General features: G+C 36.5%; 1 protein-coding gene across 2 annotated transcripts; it reads right to left on the bottom strand.

Annotated features, from left to right (window-relative positions):
- Positions 1-2,465: 2,465 nt before the first annotated feature.
- LOC140339418 (acidic mammalian chitinase-like) lies at positions 2,466-16,352 on the bottom strand. 2 transcript variants are annotated; one of them, XM_072424123.1, is made up of 12 exons: positions 16,309-16,352; positions 13,871-13,964; positions 13,579-13,608; positions 13,133-13,334; positions 12,263-12,319; positions 11,962-12,127; positions 7,960-8,084; positions 7,627-7,750; positions 6,174-6,359; positions 4,864-4,980; positions 3,656-3,785; positions 2,466-2,850 (listed from the first exon to the last, which is right to left on the bottom strand). In XM_072424123.1, exons 2-12 carry the CDS (start codon positions 13,893-13,895, stop codon positions 2,537-2,539), a joined length of 1,476 nt encoding a protein of 491 aa, XP_072280224.1. In that variant the 5' UTR covers positions 13,896-13,964; positions 16,309-16,352; the 3' UTR covers positions 2,466-2,536. The 2 variants fall into 2 exon arrangements, with proteins under 2 accessions (XP_072280224.1, XP_072280232.1); XM_072424131.1 differs by having other exon boundaries at positions 16,314-16,331.
- Between the last annotated feature and the right edge of the window lie 6,055 nt (positions 16,353-22,407).

Below are 22,407 nucleotides of genomic sequence, written 5' to 3'. Positions count from 1 at the left end.
ACCGGGAAACCTCGGAGATCGTCTCTGCACACGCCGGGTGAAGACAGAAGAGTGAAGACGTCTCCGGAAAAGCTGCAGGGACAAGGTAAGTGTTTTTTTTTCAGTTTTAGTTGTAATCTGATGGTCATACAATGTTGTTTCTATTGTCTTGTTTCTATTTTTAGCTACCCCAACCTGGTTCGGGGTAAACGCTTTCAACAAGTTTTCTTACCCTGAACCAGACTCGGGGTAACCGCCCAGGTGGGTAAATTCTAATCCAAGGTGGTAAAGGTATGTATATCATCAATGCCATATCCCTGTAAGCATATATTGACCTGATCGGCGCTATTTTAGAAATATGATAGTTGAAAGCCTTCTTAATTTTTAGACAAGGATAGTGTTTCTGCTAAGGATTGAAAATTCTTGTATATCTCTTATCTTCACTCATGACGTTGGAATAATTTATACAAGATTTTGTTGCAAGGGAGTAGCTGGGACCGATACAGGAAGTTGGTTAGGGAGGGCTCGCAGGTGGTCTGGGATGTTGGGCAATTCATGTGTAATAAGTATATAAACTATACCTTTTCAACAAAAAAATTGTAATAGTTGAAAAGTTGTCTAGTACACTAAATAATACCCATCAGAAATTCATACAGGTTTGGGAACCTTGGGTCCAACATTCTGTGACAGATTTAAATATATCGGTCTTTACAACATGGTGAGGGTGTTAGCTTCATTATCCAAAACAGGTGAAGTATAAATACTGATTGCCTTAACGCTGTTGTTTAAGTACAATGGTCAACAAACATTTTCTTGCCAAACAGATTAAAGTCATTTTAGGGTATGTTTGATGCACAGATTCCAAATATTTTGCTAGATTGGCTCTAGTTTTTGAAATAATGACTTTAAAATTAACCCCATAGAAAACTAATGAAACATGAAAATTAAGCAAAATTCAACTAGATATGCCTACGTAAACAAAATTATATTTTTGAAATACCGAATTTCAATATATTCTTTATTCGGCATATTTACAGAACTAATCACAAAGAAGTCATTGAAAAACTCAGTTTGTATGATTTCTTTTTATGATGATCAGGACAATCACATTGAAGGCTCCAGCAGTAGTCTGCCATCATGTGTCTATACCATCTGCTCTGATACCTTTCTTCCATCACGTTTATATCTTGATTGTTCCCCACTGAAATCGCCAAGGTCTTCTGGAACTTTTTGCAAATAGCTTTGGAGATAGTGTACCTTTATGCTCATAGCAGCACCCAAATTTTCATTGTGATGATTTTTAGGCTGTCACCATACCATAGGTACACCAAATTTAAAACTTTTCGATTTTCCATTTTTCCCACTGATGTAGACACTCTTCACAAGTTTAGCATACCAATACATATCTTGGTTCTCTAGTTTATTACCAAAATATGCAAGATATGAGGAGGTGTACAGAGAAAAGAGAACCGGTCCAAGGACTGACCCTTGGGGAACACCAACAAGGAGGAGAGGGACAGGAGGAATTACCATTTAAAAACTTAAAAGGAGAGGTCAGACAGATAGGATGCAAACTAAGAGAGGGCAGTGTTACTGATACCAATGGAGCGCATGATTTGTATTAAAAGGGGGTGATCAACAGTGTCAAAAGCAGAGGAAAGATCAAGGAGAAGGGAAAAGTTGCCTTGAGCCTTAGCTCTGATTAGGTTATTGGCCACTTTAGTAAGGGCTGTTTTAGTGGAATGCGCAGCTCTAAAACAAAGACTGGAGAGGGTGAAGGAGAGAGTTGGTGCTCAGGTAATCGGTGAGTCTTTTGTAGACAAGGCATTCAAGAAGTTTGGAGACATATGGGAGAAGAGAGATAGGACAGTGGTTAGAGGGTAGGGAGGGGTCCAGTGAGGGTTTCTTTAGAATGGGCAGAATTATGGCATGTTTGAAAAAGGAGGGGTATTTACCAGTAGTATTTACCCCCTTTGAGACAGAGCTCCATGGTTTTCCAACCTTCCCTCCCCTACTTTATTGAAAAAAAATCCTAAAAAATAGGAGAAAACCAGGCCAATGATACTGGTGAAATTCATAGTTCCAAATATTTAAAGGTACAACATATATATATATATATATATATATATATATATATATATATATATATATATATATATATATATATATATATATATATGTACAACTATACTCATGGTTTACACTGCAATCTTTGTTAGGTTAGGTAAGCTATTAAAGGATCTTACTATCATCACTATGTAGGTAAAAACTGTTGCATGTATCTGTTGCTTTTTCCTGTAAATCTGTAATCCTGTTTTTGTACTTGAATCTGTTATATGTACCTATTTGTTGCTATCTGCCTATCAATAATGATTTAAATATAAAAATGAATTTTCTGATCCATTCATAAAAAATGTTACAGAACATAGTACAATAAATTGTGTCTGGTCAGCAATTAATTGAAAAAAATGACACAATGAACTAGGTAGCTTTTTCAAATGCAATTTTAATGAGTCCTCAAATAGTAGAGTGCTTTTGGATAGGAGTAATTAGAGGATCAGGGCCAGTTACAACAGTTGCAGCTTGCCTCAAATACCAAACCAGGTGCACACTGCAGGGAATAGGTCATTCCAGCTGCACATATGTAGAATTTGTTAGCGTTTAATGGATTTTCATGAAGTCCATCAGTTTTGCCCGCACAAAAGTTGGGATCAACATCAGTGGTTGGAGGATCTGGTGGATTGGTGACTGGAGGTGCAGGGGTTGTACCTTCAGATGGTGTTGTAGGAGGAGTTTTGGTGGTAGTTGTAGTTGTAGTTGTAGTATCAATTATGCCTGGACATATTTCACCAGGGCAGTTTATAGTGGAGCCTAAAAAGTTACATGTAAATAAATAAATAAATAATGAACATTTTGTAATTTTCTATTTGTAATGTTCCCAATTAAGAGATACGAAAAACACATAATAAATGAAAAAAAAAACGGGTACAATTATAAACCTTATATGGAAAAAAAAGACATATGCAAGAAGCAAAAATAATGAGATATATTGCTAACAAGGCTGTGCTTCATATCCAAAAACAAGTTAAAAAAGCACAATGCTCAAAAGTTTAGAAATATACTACCTAATAATCACACTGAAAGTTGAATCTCCCCAACAATATTAACACCAAAACTTTAAATGCCTCACTAACTAACTTCTTTGACAGCAGTCCCTGAGGTACATGAACTAAACACATTTTTAGTTCTCTAATATAAAAAATAAATTTAAGTATAGATTGGTTGACAAAGTCAGGAAATCATTACATTTATACAATCATTTCGCTAGTCTCTCGCGGACTGAAGTTAAGGACCAACGTCCATTTGAATACTGATGTTATGTAAAAAAATATAGTTTTGCTATGACTCTGCAACAAAAACATAAACAGCTAATATAACACTCAACAAAGTTACAAAAGTTGCCTAAATATACTTCTTTGGTTTACTTCTATACAGGTCTTGTAAATCTGTTTATTTCTTTGTATATAATAAAGGGTTCAAAAAAGAATCCTTTATCTCTTAAAATATTCACACAAGCTAGTACAAACCTATATATTAGTCATCAGAATACAATATTTAAAAATATATATTACAGGCAAATATATATGAATATACATTATATGTGAATATGTCATACCTTCCAGCAAAGATTTTAGTTTGTTAATTAATGGATATTTTCCTTCATTGCAGAAAGTTCCCCGAAAATCGTCTAAATCAATAGCCCAAACCATAGCACCACCAAATCCACCTTCCTTAACGAATCTAACCTAGAAAGCAACAATTAAATAACAAATTACAATGGTGTTAATCAAAAAATAGTGTTTAAAGCATTTCTTTAATCCATGGTTATATATGTGCTATGAAACCAGTGATTTAGTTTATTGTAGGGTAAAGAAAACCCAAAACTTTTAACAAAAATTCAGTGTGGATCCATCCCTGCATTGCTATTCCATTGCCCTCCTGGCAGCCAGTAGGCAAATGCTTATCCAGCCCCTCTGTGCCCTCGTGCCCAGCAAAAGGTGACCTTTTCCCTAGTATCCAAATAGGCATTGAATGGGGTCAAAATACATCTGAATCCCCACATCAAAGATTGACAGCAAGATTTGCCTCCAAAAGGCTTTAATGTGTGTGCAGGTTCAGAGAAAATGGATCAGGGAACTAGAGCTACCATCAGGTATTGTTTGTAAAGTCAGCTGCAGGTTTGGAATAATTCAAACTGGCTTTTAAAAATACATTAGGAAGTTACTGGGTTCAGACCTACCTCAATTTTTCTTTCAAAGAAAACTTCTAAATCTGTGAAAGTGGTTTTTATGCCATACATTTCCTAGCTGACTGTTCCAAGACACACTGTATATTTATCATTGTTATGTAAGTAGAGTAGGAAAGAGTAAAGAGTATCTGTCAAATTGAATACTGCTACCTGTGTCCTTCTTCAATGACACCCATTCTTTGCTTTTCTATAGTTGGTGTCACAGGGACTGACAATGAGGGGAAATCTCTCAAGAAACCACAATAAAAAGCTTTACCACAGTGAAATAAAATATCTTTAGGTGAGCACCATTCATTTATGTTTTCCTATATAAACCTGTCTAATTGAAGTGAAAAACTTACCATTTCTGGTACCATCTAGCAATATATAATTAACCTTTTCTAATCCTTACCTTAAGTATCTAAAACTAAAAACGAATTTTGACTTTAAGCATGAAGTCTTTGCATTTGTTGCTCTAAAATGACCCTTGCATAGTAAAACTTCATGATGATCTATAACTGTACATTTGTTTTTGTAGGACAACAATTTTATCTACCCTCAACAAAAATATAACATATTCAAACAAATTGTCTTACTTTGCATTCGTAACTCTCCTGGTTGTCAAATCCAACCCATTCATTATCTTTACATGCATATGGTACCCTCTGATCCGGAATCCATTTCACTGTGGTCCCCTTAAGCCATGTGCAGATCTAAAATAATGTATAAATAAAGCATGGGAATTACTCTTTAAAACACACACATCCACTCTTTACAGTAATTAGGCAAAGAAACTGCCTAAAAAATGGAACATTTGTTAATCTTTAATATGGCTGTCAACACTTTATTTGGCTATTTTAGAGACACTTTTTCAGAACTGGTACCATAGAAAACTCTGGTCAAGTTGAAGATTCCTGCAATTTTACCTGTTTATAAAAGTATCAAAAGGCACTACAGACTAAAACCTCATTACCCAATTTGCCATATATCTATCTGCAAAAACAGAAATTCTTCTTTAATTTAATATATATATATATATATATATATATTATATACATATACACATACATACACACAACCTAACAAATATTGGTCCCAACACTGAACTTTGGAGGGGGGGGGTGCATCTTTAAGAATCCTACACAATCGAGAGTAATAATTGTTAAGATCTACTCCTTGATTATGGTGTTTTAAAACGTATGTTAACTGTTAGACCTTAACTATCAATTGTTTGAGCAAAGTTCAAACAAACTGTATCTATTGTCACCCCTTTGTCTATGTTTTTGTTTACTTCCTCAGGAGAGTAGATTTGTTTGTGAACTGGCAAACCACAAAAAAACTGAAAAAGCTAAAACTGCTGTTGCAAATAACTATTGTTATATTGTTGTAGGAAGCAATTTAATAACTTTAGAATAACTAATATTAGTCACATGAAGTAAACTGTAGGTCACAGCATTAGTAGTGTAGCATAATATCTATTGCATTGCTAACCGGTCACTGATATAAACATACCCTATGAATGTACAAACTCAAAAAATTCTACATGCTTAAAGCCCAAATCCAGGCAGCAGTGAAATTTGCTCTAGCAGTAGCTCCCTTCCCCCACCGTTCTTCCCAGGCACTATAAGGAAACTCTCTCTAAGCCCAAGGGTAGAGGAGTAGGCAGTAACTTGTATCATATTCATCACTTGTAGCTGAAAGACCACCTTTCTCACAAAAGCTGCTTCCTTTCATCGGCCGCATGCTTTCTGACATCATGTAAAATACATGACCAGAAGGATATTTGGGAAATTACAGCTGAAAGATAATTAGTTGATGTGATCACCATATACATTTTAGCACAATTCCATATATGGAAGAATTAAGTTTATCACTAATTTTTTGGATATATTATTTTGTTAATTACCTCATAGTAGGCCCAAAAACCAGCCTCCCGAGTGTATGTGCCAGCTGATCCTGCTCCAGATACAGGTATCCCCACATCACATAAATTAGGATTGGGGTTTCTGAATGTCCTACCATATGTTGGGAATCCCATCAAGAGTTTTTCAGCTGGAACTCCATTGTCTTTCCAGTAATTCATTGCAAAATTCTGGTGATGAATAGACAAATAAAGGAAACATCAGGTATAGAATGTAGGCATTATTTATGGTTTAGTTAACAGAAAAACAAATTTGCGGTACCTATAAGCACCATTCAAAGTCAATGGAATATTGTTGTTATATGGGTATTTATTTCAAGAGAAGATAGAAGTGTTTGTTATCAGTTAGCCAGCTCATTGAACATGGTGCAGTCATTGTGTTACCGATATTACTTGTTAGGCCGGAAGCATATTTATAACTATACTATAAACTATTTATAATTATACCAAAATATGGAAATTTCAATGTTACATACAAAATTACTTTAAAGGGGCCTTATAACCATGCGGGCAGAGTGACAGCTTCCCAATTCACCTTACCAGTGATTCCTTGATCTTCCTTCCTTAACAGCTGGCACTGAATTAACTGGAATTGGTAAAGCAGGGCAGGGCAGAAGTGATTTTACTTCCTTGGTCATTTAATAGCATGTAGACTTATCATTTGGCCACTAGACATGAGCATTACAGAGAAGGAGGTCTTATGCACTGTTCTATGAAGTGCCAGATATTTTGGCCAGCTAGGAGATTAAACAGGGGTCAGGACAAGGCTCTGTCTTAACTTGGCGAATGAGGTAAAGCTGGGCTGATCATTTTTGTCTATAAAATGTTGTTTTAATAAACCTTTTTAACTGTCAATTAAGCTGGCAATGCAATAATATTTTAAAATCTGACTACACATTGTCAGTATATCTACTTTTACCATAACTAAAAATCAATGCACATCCATATGTAGAGATATGTTTTCAAATGCCATGAGGAAAGCAGCTATTTGTCTCATTGACATTTAAAAAAAAAAGTTGGAAAACAATGGTATTCTTGGGTTAGAACCTCTAGTATCAGTATCTGACCTTGCTACATTGTGCTCTTTTGGAGAACATGTAATAGATTACTGTAATCATAATGTTTCCATTGCTTTCATGTAATAACATTGGAAGCAAAGTGACACCACATTATTTTCCACCATCACAGAGGTTCTTGCAGGGCCTAATCAGCCCCCTACCTGCCTTTTCAGCAGTGTATTACACTTGAAATGGTTTTGTTTTCTTATTTTCTGTGTATTTTGAGAAATGAGGTGTGCCTGCACCTATAGAGAACAGGGGTGGTAGGTTTTAAAGCTTATTTACTAAATCTTGAGAATAAGTAAATATTTAAATACCCATGGCCTAGTAACTTAATTACATGTAAAAATTGGCATTGTATCATACAGAACAATACTTACAATATTAAAGTATATTAAATCTCCCTGGTCTGTGGATCCTCGACATAGGGGGCTGTTGTGTCCAGACTGAGTGTCCCACCCACCATGAAAATCATATGTCATCACGCTGATGAAATCTAGGGTTCTGTGGACAAACATGAAACAAAAGTTTACCCTGGCCGGATTTAGAGCACATGTTTAAAATGAGTCTTTACAAATAATACTCAAAAAACATTTTAAACATACTTTCTACATATCATATAAAGCTATTAAAAATGTATATTTACTAAAGAAAGATTAGTACTATGCATTTCTATCTTGTCACAGTTTCAGCTGTTACTTTCCAATACTTACTTTCCAATATTTGCAATCTCATACCCAGCATCAATGGTTCCTTTTCCTGCAGATACAGCTGCTGTGATCAGGAGTCGTGGAAGATTTTTTGATGCTGCTTCTGCAGTAAATGCCGCAAGCATTTCCTGACAAAGACAAAAAATCAAACTACTACCACTATAACCACGTCTGTATCACTAAAAATACAATAGGACATCTGATGTACACCTATATTAAATTTACCATTTTTACCTTGTTGTCTGGTTGCAGTTCAAGCAGAATACATACAACATGGACTAAACTCCATTTGTGTAAATGGAATATTTTGCCTTGATATTCAGGGTGACAGCACACTACTAAAAGATCTTTGACGGCATAAGAAAATAGGGTTTTGCATGTAATATGTTTGCAATATAAGTGAAATGGAGCATGCAAAATATTTAGGCAACATGAAAAGCAAGATAGGCTTCTGATTCAAAAGTGACAACAAATTGCTTTGGATCATTATCAATAGTTTCTATTTGTGGAAAGTAGACTGATAGGCCAATACAGCACCCAACCAGAACAGCCCTGAATATTTTTTATCAAGATACTGGCTGGCAGATTTGTGGATAGAGTATGTGTCACCAGGGTTTCTCTATTATACATGGTAAAAGGTCTCCAGGATTTGAGAAAAGTTATCTCCAAAAGCACAAATATTAATACATTTTCTCCTGGCACCTTGGACCCAGAGGTTTTCTTAGTATTAGGCCTTTAGTCCTAGGTCTATAATATTTCTATTACCCAGATATGCAATGTCCTTTACAGAAGTAGGTTGACTGACTGAGGCTCAGCCTTTTTCTCTTTGTTGTGTAAGAAGCTGCTGCTAGGTAAAAGGTTGACTACTGTTTTGGTGAAATCCATGAGCACCTCGTAGACAGGAAAAAGAATTTGAAGTAGTAAGTGGCACTGATGAGTATTTTTTTTTTATATTGACTTTGTTTGAATGGAGTTTTGTTTTATAATATGGACTCCTTTTACACAGTTTTCCTACAGTGAAGTGTTTAATGGCTTGCTAAATAAAGGTTTAGAAAGATCTTCTTTCACTGTACCGTGTCCCAGTCTCATGTATAGTTACTGCTGCCACTAGCAGTTGGATACCTCTGCACAGTCCCTAATTTAGGGAGACTGTCCCTATTTAAGTCCATCTGTCCCTCTTCCCTCCATCGTTGTCCCTCTTTTTGGGTGTGTATATAGATCTCTATAAAAGCCATATATATATTATTTAACTATTATAAACTGTTACTTTGCACTAAATCTATTTTCAAGATTTTACAATATTCCATTTGAAGTGCTATTTGTTAGGAGATGCTTATCTGGCCTGACAATCCAGTGCTGTGCGCCATCGCAGTATCAAACACTATTTATTCTGTCCAGTGATGTCATTAGCAGCAGCAAGGGGAGCAAAGCAATAGCAGCATCTCCTGCTTCCCTTTACCCGTGCAGCCTGAGATGTACTTTATTGGCATCCCCTGCGCTCACTTTGAGGCTGTGCATAGCTGAAGGGGATTTTTAGGGCAGATTAACTCTTGCGCTGTCATTGGCTGCTAGGGTTTTATATCCTTTCCGCTCAGTCCCGAGTGCCTGTTGTAGTGTTAGCTGGGCTGATCTGTGTCTGGTGTGAGTTTGGTTTGATTTACTGTTGTTGACCCTGCTTGTTCCTGACTTTTCGATTGTATGCTGCCTAGACCGACCTTTGCCTTTGACCCCCAACTCTGCTTTGTGCTTTTCTCTTGGTACTTTGCCTGGCGGACTGATCGCATGTCTATAACCTTTGGCTTGTTTTCTGGATTTGTCTTTGTAAGAACCTTGAGCTGCTTTATCTGTGGGCTCCTGGTCCTCTGCCAGCCCTTGCGCATCAAATCCTGCGTGCAACCGCGTGCTGGGAAACGCAACCAGCCTCCCAAGGCTGGGCGGGGGCTTGCTATAGATGAAGACTACAATGTTGGACTGACATACTGGTGCTGGACCAGAGCCATACACTAATATAAAGGAAATGTATTTATGAAAGAAGCACTTGTCGTCCCAACCTTTTTTCAACTGGGGGCTGCTGTTGACATTGATATAAAACTCACAGGCCACAATGCAAACAATCATTAAAGATGTATGTTTAAAACTAGAAGAGTTTAAAATTAAAATTAAATTGAAATGTGTCTAGTTACCATACTGTACATGCACCAAATAAAAGAGATGACAAATCAAGAATTTCTGCATTCACCATTTTATGCCTATTTTATTAATGAAAGATACAAAACTAATGCTATCATACAGTGCTGGCCAGTCATATATTGCTCCTGGCTCACCATTCCTGTACCAAAGTGCATAAACTACACCATACAATGCATCCTGTAAATTATAGGGGGCCGCTAACATTTGTACCCCAAAATCTCTGCAATGAATACTTCCAAAGAAAATCAATTGATGTGACAGATCGCCAAGGGGTACTACTTGTTCTTACTACTACATCTTCAGGTCCCTACATCTCCCCGTTACTGAGAAATTAGGGTTCACAGAAGGTAAGTGGCCAGATATGTGTGACAGGATGGATCGGTATAAAAGCTATAGTTTTTCCTATCTTGTAATGGTGCCACAGCAATAAAAATTTAGGGGAGTTAGCCACAAAAGTTCCCTTCTTATCCTACATTTTACAATACCTACAGTTCCCTTTTCAGGAAAAATTAGGGTCTCCTGTTCTTCAAACAATATAAGAAGACATTTTTATGTGACAAGGCACCATGGCATGGTAGAAGTGATAACATTTTAGTTGGGGAGGGGTGGCCACTAGAGTCCCCCACTTATCCTAAATTTCCCTTTCTCCATTGTTAAAAAGAAATTGGGGTTCACGTAAGGTAAGTGGCCAGCTGTGTGTGACTGGGTAGTGATGAAGTTTTGGAGGGAGTTAGTCACAAAAGTCCTGCACTTGCAGTCACATTTTCCCTTTCTTACAGAGTAACTAGGGTTTATAGATAGTAAGGGGATAACTATGTGTGACAGGGTAACATGATATGATGGGTGTAACATTTTAATGGTAAAGAGGGGAGACAAAAGGGGTTTCCTACTGGCTTCCACATTTCCAGTTGCCAACATCCCTCTGTTCCAGGGAAATTGGGGTTCACAGAATGTAAGTGGCCAGCTATGTGTAACAGGCACTCCATCAGCTGCTCTGTTCCTCTCCAGATTTTACTCCAGGTGGCAGTGAGTGGTACTGAGCGTCTCCACTGAGCCAGGGTTCCATGGCATGAGGAAGTGGTAACCACTCCACCACCTCACCACCAGTCTGAACACAGCCTTGAACCTAATCCTACCTAACCTACCCTAATGTTCATTGCAATGAGAGTGGCCCCCAGGGGGTACCTAACTTGCAAGCTCAATTTTGGGACCCGGGTCTTCAAATAGCCACCCTTAATGTGAAAATATCTGACTGTTATATGAACTTAATGCTTGTCACCTCATATCTGGCAACGTGTTATGTTTAGGTGGCTGAAATGAGGTAAAGTAACAGGTCTCATGCAGCTGCAGCTGGAATTATCTGTACAAGGTGTGGGGGGAGCAGCCACAGCTGATTGCCAGGTCTTTAATACACGCCCACTTTCAGGGAGGTCACATTGAGCATGGTCAGGAAGCTCCCTCTTCTGGTAGCACAATTTCCATATGTGCGTGCCCCATCTCCTGCAAGACAACGAGCATAGAGAGCAAAGGGGGAGGACAGGTCCAGATCTGACAGCTTCATGGGCCGGATGTGGCCCGCGAGCCGTAGGTTGGGCACCCTTGGTTTACAAGATGGGGTGTTGGCAGGGATTTTCCTACATTTACTTGCTAAAAAGTATCCCTCTTATGCATCTCACAAAATTGGGTTTTGTGTGCCAGTTGAGCCTGTCTCCTATAATTCTCTTACAGAATTTATAGCAACAGCACAAACTAAAATAAAAAATGAAATAAATATGATATTTAAAAAATTTAACAAAAACCTGTATATTTTCCCACCTCTGTCAGAGTAGTAAATCTTTGCTTGTCCTCAGGTGGACTGCCTCGGGATCCTGGATACTCAAAGTCAAGGTCTATGCCATCAAAGTTATTTTGTCGAAGATATGCAATTACAGAATCAATGAAAATTTTACGGTTGGCAGCAGTCGCAACCATATCTGTAAACCTAGGGAAATGAACACCCAAAATAAGGGACATCATTGATAAATTGTGGGAGTTTTGCACATATATATATATGTATATATATATATGTGCTGATGTCATTTTAATTAGTGCAGTGTTTTTTCATTATCAGACTTACTTCTGTGTCCCAAAGTTCCATCCACCAATTGCCAGAAGTGTTACCAACTTTGGATTCCTAGAACAAAGTATAGGGCATTCATTAAATGTTAATTTTGTCAAAAGGTCTTTTACAACATCTAACAGAGAAAAGCTGACACAATGAAACTAAAACAATAAATGTACATAAAAATCAGACTTTTTATTCAATTTCTCAGGGATGAAAAATGAAGCCTCATAGGTGACTTTATGTAGTTGTTACATTCTTACCCTCAGAGAGACACCTCTGAGGAGGAATGTTGGTTATGAGCCACCCCACATACCTAGTTCTTATCTCAACCAAATGCAGCTATGTATGAAAAATATTAGGTGATTTTGGCTATTCTGACATCATCTATGGCAGCAAAGCAACTGTTATAAATACATATTTATTTATCAACATTGCAAAGTTATTATCTTAGACATGCCTTGCTTGAACCAAATAGAAGGACAAACTCCTGAATTTGGAATTTTCTAATGCAGTAGATCAGGCAAACATTAGGGCAACAATGCCCACAATATAGTAACATGTGTGTAATTATTTAATTACAGGCTGAACAAGAAGCTGCAAAGACCATGAGGAAAAAATACTTTAAGTAAGCAGCCTATGTTTTAATAAATCAACCCCAAAGTTAGCAATAAATGAAACTGAAAACAAATAATTAAGTGTCAATAAAATCTCCAAAAACTTAACAAATGTCTAGATCTGACTAAACAAAATTTATATTGTTAATCCTAATGATAAATTAACACAATATACTTGTCAGATAATATAATTTAGGGATGCGCCTAAAGTTACCCATTTAACAATACATGTCAAAAAATGTATTTTTTAAATGTTCGAGATACTGACTGTAGCTTTAGGTCATTAAACTGCTTGTACAACACATCGTCATTCCATTCGTATGGTGCAATCTTGTGCTCATTCATGGTGGCAAAGGCATATATGAGATGAGTGCAGAGCTGCGGGTCAATATTCCCTGGCACATACTTTCCAGGCTCAGGTCGGTATTGGGACCAGTTTGTGAAATAACAAACCAATTTGTAGGTAGAACCTAGAGAAAGCAGATTATTAGTGTCAAAAGACAAAAGGGATTAAAATAAATCCCCCTCAGTATGAATTTACATGACAAAAAATAGTATCAGGCAAATGCAATTTTCATGTGTGCCTGTAATAGTATTAGCTACCCTAATTTAGTAAAGTAGCAAAGAATGATGAACAGATACCTAGATTCAAACAATTTGCTATAATTTGAATTATATTAAGCAAACTTTCATGTTATGAAAATTATGGCTTACCCAGCTGTGCATGGAGCAGCAGGAATAGACCTGTGTAATAAATAATACATTCTGTTAATGTATTGATGATACATTGTATAAAGTGCCAACATATTATGTAGCACTGTACAATAAATATGTAATATAGTAAAAAATAACATCTATAGGAAGGAAAAAATGTTTGTGTAACATTCAAGTATATTTGTTTAATCACATAGTACAAATTACATTTAAATTTATCAAGTTCAAAGTTGTCATGCTGAAGACTGAATGAAGCAACTACTATACCAAGTAATAGTATTTTGTCTCTTACCCGCCCAAAGCAGCATCTTCCTCATGTCTCTGTCTGTCTCAGCACTTGTGGTATGTGGTTGGTACTTTTTATAGAAAAGCAACGGCTGGTATCACTGTGGGAGTTAAACAGGTGTGTGAGCTCTGGCTAAAATAATCACTTTGATATTTAAGGAATGAAAAAGAGAATCACTTTGGCAACAGGACAGACATGAATGATACAGATGTTATATAAAATAGTCTGCTAGAATGAGTGTGGGTAATAAAATCAACAAAATGTAGCACACCACAATTTACATAATTACTAGCATATAATATAGTAGGATGTATATACTATAGCAGCGGTCGCCAACCTTTTTGGACCAGCGGACCACTACATTTTCTGGCTCCAGACCGCGCATGCGTGGAGAGCCCAGGTGGCACTCAAAAGGGAAGAAACTTCCCCTTTAGTGACGTCATGATGCCAGAACCCACCCACTCTTCCTTTGCAGGTCTAAGCCTGCGATGAGGGAATGAGCAGGTTGTACCCAAAAACACAACCCACCCACCTCCCTGAGTCTGTGAGGTCTCTGGGACACATGGTCCTTGGCTCTGGCCATTCCGTCCCCCCAGCGGGGTCCTTCTCCTGACCCTGCTGGGGGGTGCACTGGTCAAAGCCACGGACCACCAAAATGTTCTCGCAGACCAACAGTTGGCGACCTTTGTACTATAGTATACACCACAATACTACCAGCTATATCATCATATATGAGGCTGAGTGCACACCTTCCAGTGCAGCGTATTGCATTAACATTGCAATTTTTTATGTGCATTAGATTAGAGCAGCACGCTCTAATGAATGGGCTGGCAACCTACAAATAACCCCCAAAAAATGCAAGCATAAGTTCTGTCCATCTATCGCACCACAACCCAAGGTACACTACAACATAAGTGCTGGGGCTGTGTTGCCATACTGGTACTTTTCAAACATAGTGTTTATAATTTTGGATATTATTTTATTGCTATTGTGTAGGTTTACTAATATTACCAGTATGTAGGCTTTTATCCATTTGGCTAAAAAAGGCCTTGAGTAAACATTATACAGTTCTTGGCAATGTGTTTCCCTTTTAGCAGCTCCCAGACACCCCTTCTCAATGCTGTGCAGTTTGGCCTTATGTTTTTGTGTCAACTGCATTCAACATTTGTGTCATGCCCTTGAGGTTTGCTGCAGTTTAATGTTTTCAGGAGGTTGATGTATATAAAGAAAAAATTGCAACTGCCTTCCACACTTTCCAAGTGCTGTAAGCTGCGGTTGCATTCAAGTCAATGGAAGTGGCCAGAGGCAACATGTTGCTGCAATCCACCACAACCGCTACCACCTGGACAAAGTGGTTCTCAGCCACTCTTACTTAGTTGAATAAAAGATTGGGAGTGCAGTTGAGCCTATGAAAGACCACTGCGTTCAAACTCAGGTCCGAAGTTAGCCCAAGGAGTGGGTGACCTGTTGCTATAGTATTGAACGTTTGAGGATAGTAGGGTGTCCATGACTGCAAACAAAAGACTACATTCATCTGTTGAAATAATTGCAGCAAGTGCAGTTTTTGCCATATACACCAATCTATATATTATAAGGGAAACAGATTCATTTGGTACTGACAGCAGTAAACCAGGCACAAGACTGAGATATCCAGGAACATCCCAAGCAGAATAATCCTAAAGTTATATTTAGAAAGCCAGTAAACAAACATTGGATTAATGCAAGATTGCTTTGCTTGGAGGCTTGGACTGAAGGTTGTATTTCACCCTACTTTCAACCAAGCTTCTGGCCTCCAGGATCCACATCAGAACATGGTTAGCTCAGTGGCAGGGCTATTTAAATACAAGTAAATAAACTATATAATACAACAAAGTCTGTTTTCTCCTTAAAATGACACAAACCCTAAAACACAAACCCTCTATGTGTAGGTGACATACAGACATGTCTAGGTGGCATAACACACATTCTTGCCAAAGAATGCCTCAAAACATTACATATATGTAAAATGTTCCAGGGTACAGCCTATAGTAAATCAAAGCTAGTAACCGCAAATATATAAAGTGTGTCTTCAATGCTCACCACATTACCAGGTTACAGTCTGAAACGACTATTGTACTGCACTGTAAACGTCTTCTTTAGATCTGCGAACAACTATCTAACCTAACTAAGCATAATAATTGATTATTTTATTAACAAATCCTTGAAAAGTAAGTCTATGGGGAAACTAAAGTACTTTATTAAATATTTCTGAAATCTCATAACTAATAAATCTTAAGAAGGAACCACAGGCTGTGCACACATGGGACCCAATAAACACCACCATTTGAAAGAAAAAAAAAAAGATAGAAAAGAAATTGTGCAACCTTTGCTTATGCAGTTGAGAGTTTAGAAACATTTGGAAACCATACAAGTTATTTATCTAATTATCTGGAAAATACACATACTTTACCCTGTGGAGTTTTGTGTTTTCAGGTTATAAAAGTCCAACAAGTGTAACTCGAGCCAGCAAGACAAAGAATTGACTTCCCATATCTCTCTTTATATAGTCACAATGGGAACTTCCACACATTATGACAACAGAGTGACTATACTTTCAAAATGTTTCATGCCTAATGACCATGAGTGGTTAATGGTGAAAGATCATACGGTAAATACACAAGGAAGAATATGAATATTTTCTACCTATAATAAGTAGTTAGTCATATTTGACTTGATCTGTTTTGTAATGTTGAAGACATTTCAACCCTTATCCAAGTGGCTTGCTAAGTTTCAATACTGTTAGGGCATTCCCAACATATTAAGCCACATGGATAACTCGGTCAACTTAACCAAGTCACTTGGAATGAACTTAAACAAAAAATGACTGGCTGTTACAGTATGGCTCTAAATGATGGGATACATTCCTCACAAAAGAGACTTGGATATGTTTAACCACCTGGGTGGTTACCCCGAGCCTGGTTCGGGATAAGAAAACTTGCTGAAAGCGTTTACCCCGTACCAGGTTCGGGGTGGCTAAAAATAGAATCAAGCGTTACAGTGCAATCTGATTGTCATACAACATTGTATGACAATCAGATTACAACTGAAAAAAAAAACACTTACCTTGTCCCCTCAGCTCCTCCGGAGACGTCTTCTCCCGACTTCTCGACAGAGACGACATCTCCCGACAGAGACGACATCTACGGGGTGTCCCGGTGACGTCGGTGCGGGCGGGAGGCGAGGCAGGAAATTCAAATCACTTTGTATTGGATTCAATACAAAAAAGCTGTATTGAGTCCCAATACAAATACATCTTTATATAATATATATATATCATATTATATGTATATTATATAAGCTACTGTACAGTTACATTACATTATAAACTTTTTTTTAATTTTTTGGATTTAATTTTATTATTAAATGTATTACATTTTGGACATATTTCGGTGAGTTATGCCTAAGAATTATAGCCTACAGTGTAAAAAAAAATTCCATGCAAAAAAACGTAACACTTTTTGCATGGAAATACGCAGAGAATTAGAACACTCGGCGTTCGTGTACGCGTCCCTCTGCAATTCCTGATGACGTCAGTGCGTGCACCCATCGACGAGGGTCATGGTGGGAAATTCAAATATTTTGTATTGGATTCAATACAAACTCCTGTATCCAATCCAATACAAAATAGTACAAATCATATTTGTGTGGTTTTGTCTATAGGTATGTGACATTGGAGGTGTTTTAGAAAAATATAGTACTATACAGTATACAGAATTATTGCATATTCAGTATTTTTGATTTATTTATGCATTCTTGTTTAGGCTGATTTTTGTGTTTTTTTATTTAATTTTATTATTAAAGTAATAATTTTTTTTACATGACTGTTTCAAACTTTATTATATTTAGGATATCTACTAGACCCTTGTTTGGACATATTTCAGTAAGTTACAGGTCTACAATATAAAAAAAAAAAAAAATTAATGAAAAACAGTGTTCCGCTTTGGGTACAGAAAACCAGACACCCAGGAGGTTAATAAACAATTTAAACATTAGAAAATCATAAGTCCAACTACTACTTGCTATATCATGGGCTAGATTATTAATAACCTTCAAAGACATACCTGTTTTGTATTTATATGTATGTTATCAAAATGGATGTAAATTAATTTAAAGGTAGTGAACTTTGTAAGAAAAAAATGTTTATGATGAATATTAGTGTAACAAAATATTTAAGTTTTGCAAAAAAAAACAAAAAGGTTCTATAGTGCTGACTACCTTACACAGCATTTTACAAAGTCCATAGCCGCAGAGGGGCTCACAATCATAGCCACATTATCATATTATTATAAAAATGTATTATGAACCCAGTACGAAGCTAACTTTTTAATAGGAAGCCAATTTACATGCATGTTTTTGGGATGTGGGAGGAACCCCAAGCAAACATGCAGGCTATATTTTAGTAATGGGTATATTTAGAAATTGTTGTATAGTCTGTTTTGTCCTTACAATATTGGTTTTTTGCCAATCCCTTTAGAATGAAGTAGGTTTTTGGGAAAAAGCAAAAAAGTTGTACAGTAAAGTACTGCAATGACATACCTATGTACCCTTTCCCACACTCAAGCATAGACATGCTCTGTATAAACTTTTTTGAGATTTTTAATCATGTACTTTGATGTATAATGTGATGCTTCTTCTGATGTACATTTCTGTGAACTGTGTTGGGATTTAGGACAACTTAATCTCTTAACACCACATACCTCTAACAACAATTTATTTTCACCAGACAGTTCCCAGAAAGAGGCATTTCTGTGGGACCTGTGTAACATGTATACCTTTGCATTTATAGGTGAACTGTATATAATATATTGTTAAAACATACGTGTTGTAATTTTCTATAACCTATACTATTTGAAAACACATATATAACAAATCTCTTTGGCCCAAAAAATCCTTACTCCTCCTATTCTTTTTAAAAATTAAAACAATTGACTAGAAACAATTAGAAATTGTTCTAGTCAGTCATATGAAAATGATTATTCATTTTTGCATTCTTTAGGTCTTTAATCAACAACCATGATTTGTGATAGTTTTTATAAAACAAAAATATCCTAATGACTACAAATCTTACATTTTAATCCTAAAAAATGTACAGACCACTAATCACAATCCAGCAGAGATGGAGAAAAAGGTCACAAACGCTCTCAGCTACTGAGAATGGACGTTTGTAAGCAGCCTGTGAAGTAGACAAGGCTCTGGTATAATGGTACTTTAGTGACATTTTCTTTATATGCATTATAAAATGCATACAAGCTGTAAACTAAGGCCCTGCATTTTTGTCTGGCACTGAACACTGGGCCATCAAATCACGTTTCTACTTAAAGGGAACCTGCGCCCAGATTGTGTAAACTATTTACATCTTCTGTGAAGAATGTATTTTTTCAAAGTAAAGGTATTACTGATACAGGAAGTCCCCGGGTTAAGGACATCCAACATACAGACGTCCCCTTAAAATATTACTAGTGAAATAACACAGATTAAAAAATATAATTTACTTTACTATGACAGGTGACAGAAATAGCAGTCTAAGGTTTCACTCATATCATCAAGTAACCAGAATTTTAAACATCTAATCATATAGTCTCCTGACAGCACACTTTAGTGTCTTGTTCTTCTAGTGTTACAAGCAACACCTCAGCAGTAAAGCTGGGTCTACACAGACAGTTTTAAGAACGCTTGTATAGTTCCTACCACATTTATATGCATTTTTATGCACTTTTGCTAGCGTTTTAAAGCTTGCCTTTAGACCGGTGGAAAACTCCTGAAAGCTTCTATGGCGCATTTTTATCGTGTTTACGTTTAATGTATATATAAAAAAACTACGTAAAAAAAAATTTAAACCTACGTTAACCCTGCGTTTTATTCTTTAAAATGTTGCAAGAAGCGTTATCTATAACACTCAAAGACGTGCCTTAAGCAAACACTCTAGTGTAGATTAGCCCATTGGAATGCATGGGAATTTCAAACATGAGCTTTTAAAGCATCAGGATAGGGAAAAGGTCCATGTAGACTAAACCTAACATGTATTATAAATTTGGGGCTTCAGTAGCTGCACTACTCCAGATGCTTAATATAACACTGAGCTAACTGCTAAATTTGTTTCTGTTTTGTTCAAGACTTGTTTTATGAATGCCAGTTCTAGTTGCAGTTTGAACATAGTAACTTTGTATTAAGATTATAAATTAATCCAAGAATACAGTAATAGTAAGTGCATCCTACACAAACCCAACACTAGTTTACTAAGGCTTGCAGCATGATAGAAGGAAGAGGAGTACTTTGTCTGCAAACCTCATGGCTAAAAGGTTATTACAGTAATTAGAATCATTTAGTTCTTAATCAGCATGACAAACTACACATGATGGAAAAAATAGAGGAAGGATAGTGTGGAACTTGTTATTTGAACATTGTGAAACAGTTCTACAAAAAAAGCATTATTGCTTCATAGAATAATTGTTTCCAGTAGATGTAAAAAAAACTGGTGTATTTTTGTGAATGGTCCTGGTAAATGTAAACTGGAGTATTTGAAAACACCACAACACAGAAGTATGTTGTTCAAGAAATATAAAACACAATTATTAAAGCAATATTTTACAAGCTTATAGCAAACAAAAACACCCACATGCAGTTCATTTGATCTGAGCTGACCAAAGATAGGCAGATATGTTCCTGAAAATTACACATTGGGAAATATCTGCCTGTCCTTGAACAAGTCAAATGACAGTGGCAAAGATACAGATCTTTTGGAAAAGTTCTTCAATACACTGAAAAAGAAACAACTACAGTTGTGTTCAGAATAATGGACATTTGTTTAAAAGTGAATATAGCTCAAAATCCTTATAATAGCTTAATTTTCCATACATGCAAATGCATTAGGAAAACTGCAACTTTTATTTCAAATAAAATATGATTAAAAATGTATCAAATTTGTGGTATTCCTTTACAGAAAGTGAAGAAAATGGAACATTAGGCTGTTCAAAAAATATCAGTGTGTGTATCCTTTATAAACTTTACTGTATAAACTTTATAAACATTTACTGTATAAACTGAAAATGTTTCAAGATTTTGCTTCTCCTCGAATAACTGACTATTTAATTGCATAACTGCTGTTTCTGAGAACTTCTGCACATCTGTGTTGCATGAGTCAACCAACTTTTGGTACCAGTAAACAGGTATTCCAGCCCAAGATGATTGGACTACATTCCACAATGCTTCTGCTTTTATTGGTTTTGCCTCAGAAACAAGTTTTCTATTGGATTATGGTCCAGGGATTGGACTGGCTACTCCATAACGCCAATTTTGTTGGTCTGGAACAAACATGTTGCTCATTTACTGATCTTTTTGGGGTTAGTTTGTTGTAACACCCATTTCAGGGCGATTTCCTTTTTGGTATAAGGCAACATGACCTCCTGAAGTATTTTGATGTATTCAAACTGATCCATGATCCCCCGGTTACCATTAATAGGCTCAACACCATAGTATGTGAAACATTCCCATGTCATGATGTTTGCACCACCATGCTTCACAGCATACTGTGGCTTGAATTCAGTGTTTGGGGGAAACTGCCAACAAATCATCTGTGCCCCCTAGACCAAAAAAGAACAATCTTACTTTCATCATTCCACCAAACGTTTCACCATGGCTCTTTAGGCCAGTCAATGTGTTCTTTGGCCAACTGTAACCTCTTCTGCATATGGCTTTTTCAACATTGGGACTTTCTGGGGGCCTCTTGCCGATAGCTTGGCTTCACATAGGTGTCTAATCGTAACAGTACCCACAGGTAATTTTAGACCTTGATTGATCCTCCTGTAGCTATTCTTCTATCCATTCCAATGGTAATTTGGTAATCTTTAGCTAAGCAGCCTATAAAGAAGCGTAGAAAATTTTATGTTTTTTCCTCTCCAATCAACCTTTTAAATCTTCTGTTCTGCTGAACAATGTCTGAACTTTACTCAGAGAAATGACTTTCAGAGAGAAATATACTATAACCAGCATGTATATTTTCTGCCTTCTTTCCTTAAATAAGGGCGGGTCATTGACATCTGTTTTTTCACAGAATTAATTACCTCACATATTGGTATCTTGCAATAGTACTGAAAACACAAGTTAAACAAGTTTACCCGAAACAAAAAAACTGGCTAACCTGTAAGGAAGTGGGAGCATTTATATTAGGTAAAAAATCCCTGTGCATTAAGCGGTGTTTCATGTACCTACTGGTAAAAGTAAGAGGAAAAGGAGAAGAGAAATATATAACTTCTACTGCTGAAATAATTCAACAAAGCTTAGCAATGAGGTATTGTGTTTCAATATATTTTTTTTTGCTATTGCCTGTTCTGAATAAGATAAGAACTGTCAACTTTGTCTATCTTTTATTGTCCTATATTTTCGTACCCAATTTCCGTCTCCTTTGTGTATCCTGTTTTCAATTAATCAGACAACTGCTTTTTATTTCTTTTAGCAACTTCTTGTGCATCAGATGTTAGCAAACTATATTGCTTCTTTCCTTTTTT

This window comes from Pyxicephalus adspersus, chromosome 1 (assembly GCF_032062135.1).
Source record: "Pyxicephalus adspersus chromosome 1, UCB_Pads_2.0, whole genome shotgun sequence".
NCBI lineage: Eukaryota > Metazoa > Chordata > Amphibia > Anura > Pyxicephalidae > Pyxicephalus > Pyxicephalus adspersus.
Note: the sequence above shows the minus strand (reverse complement) of the source record. Positions and strands in the feature narration are given on the sequence as shown.

Excerpts from the sequence above, each read along its gene's own strand:
- LOC140339418 (XM_072424123.1), bottom strand. The coding sequence starts at position 13,895 with ATGAGGAAGATGCTGCTTTGGGCGG. Across the intron at positions 6,360-7,626 it reads ATTTAATATACTTTAATATT|AATTTTGCAATGAATTACTG; the intron begins GTAAGTATTGTT and ends ATTCATCACCAG. Across the intron at positions 2,851-3,655 it reads ACTAAAATCTTTGCTGGAAG|GCTCCACTATAAACTGCCCT; the intron begins GTATGACATATT and ends GTAACTTTTTAG.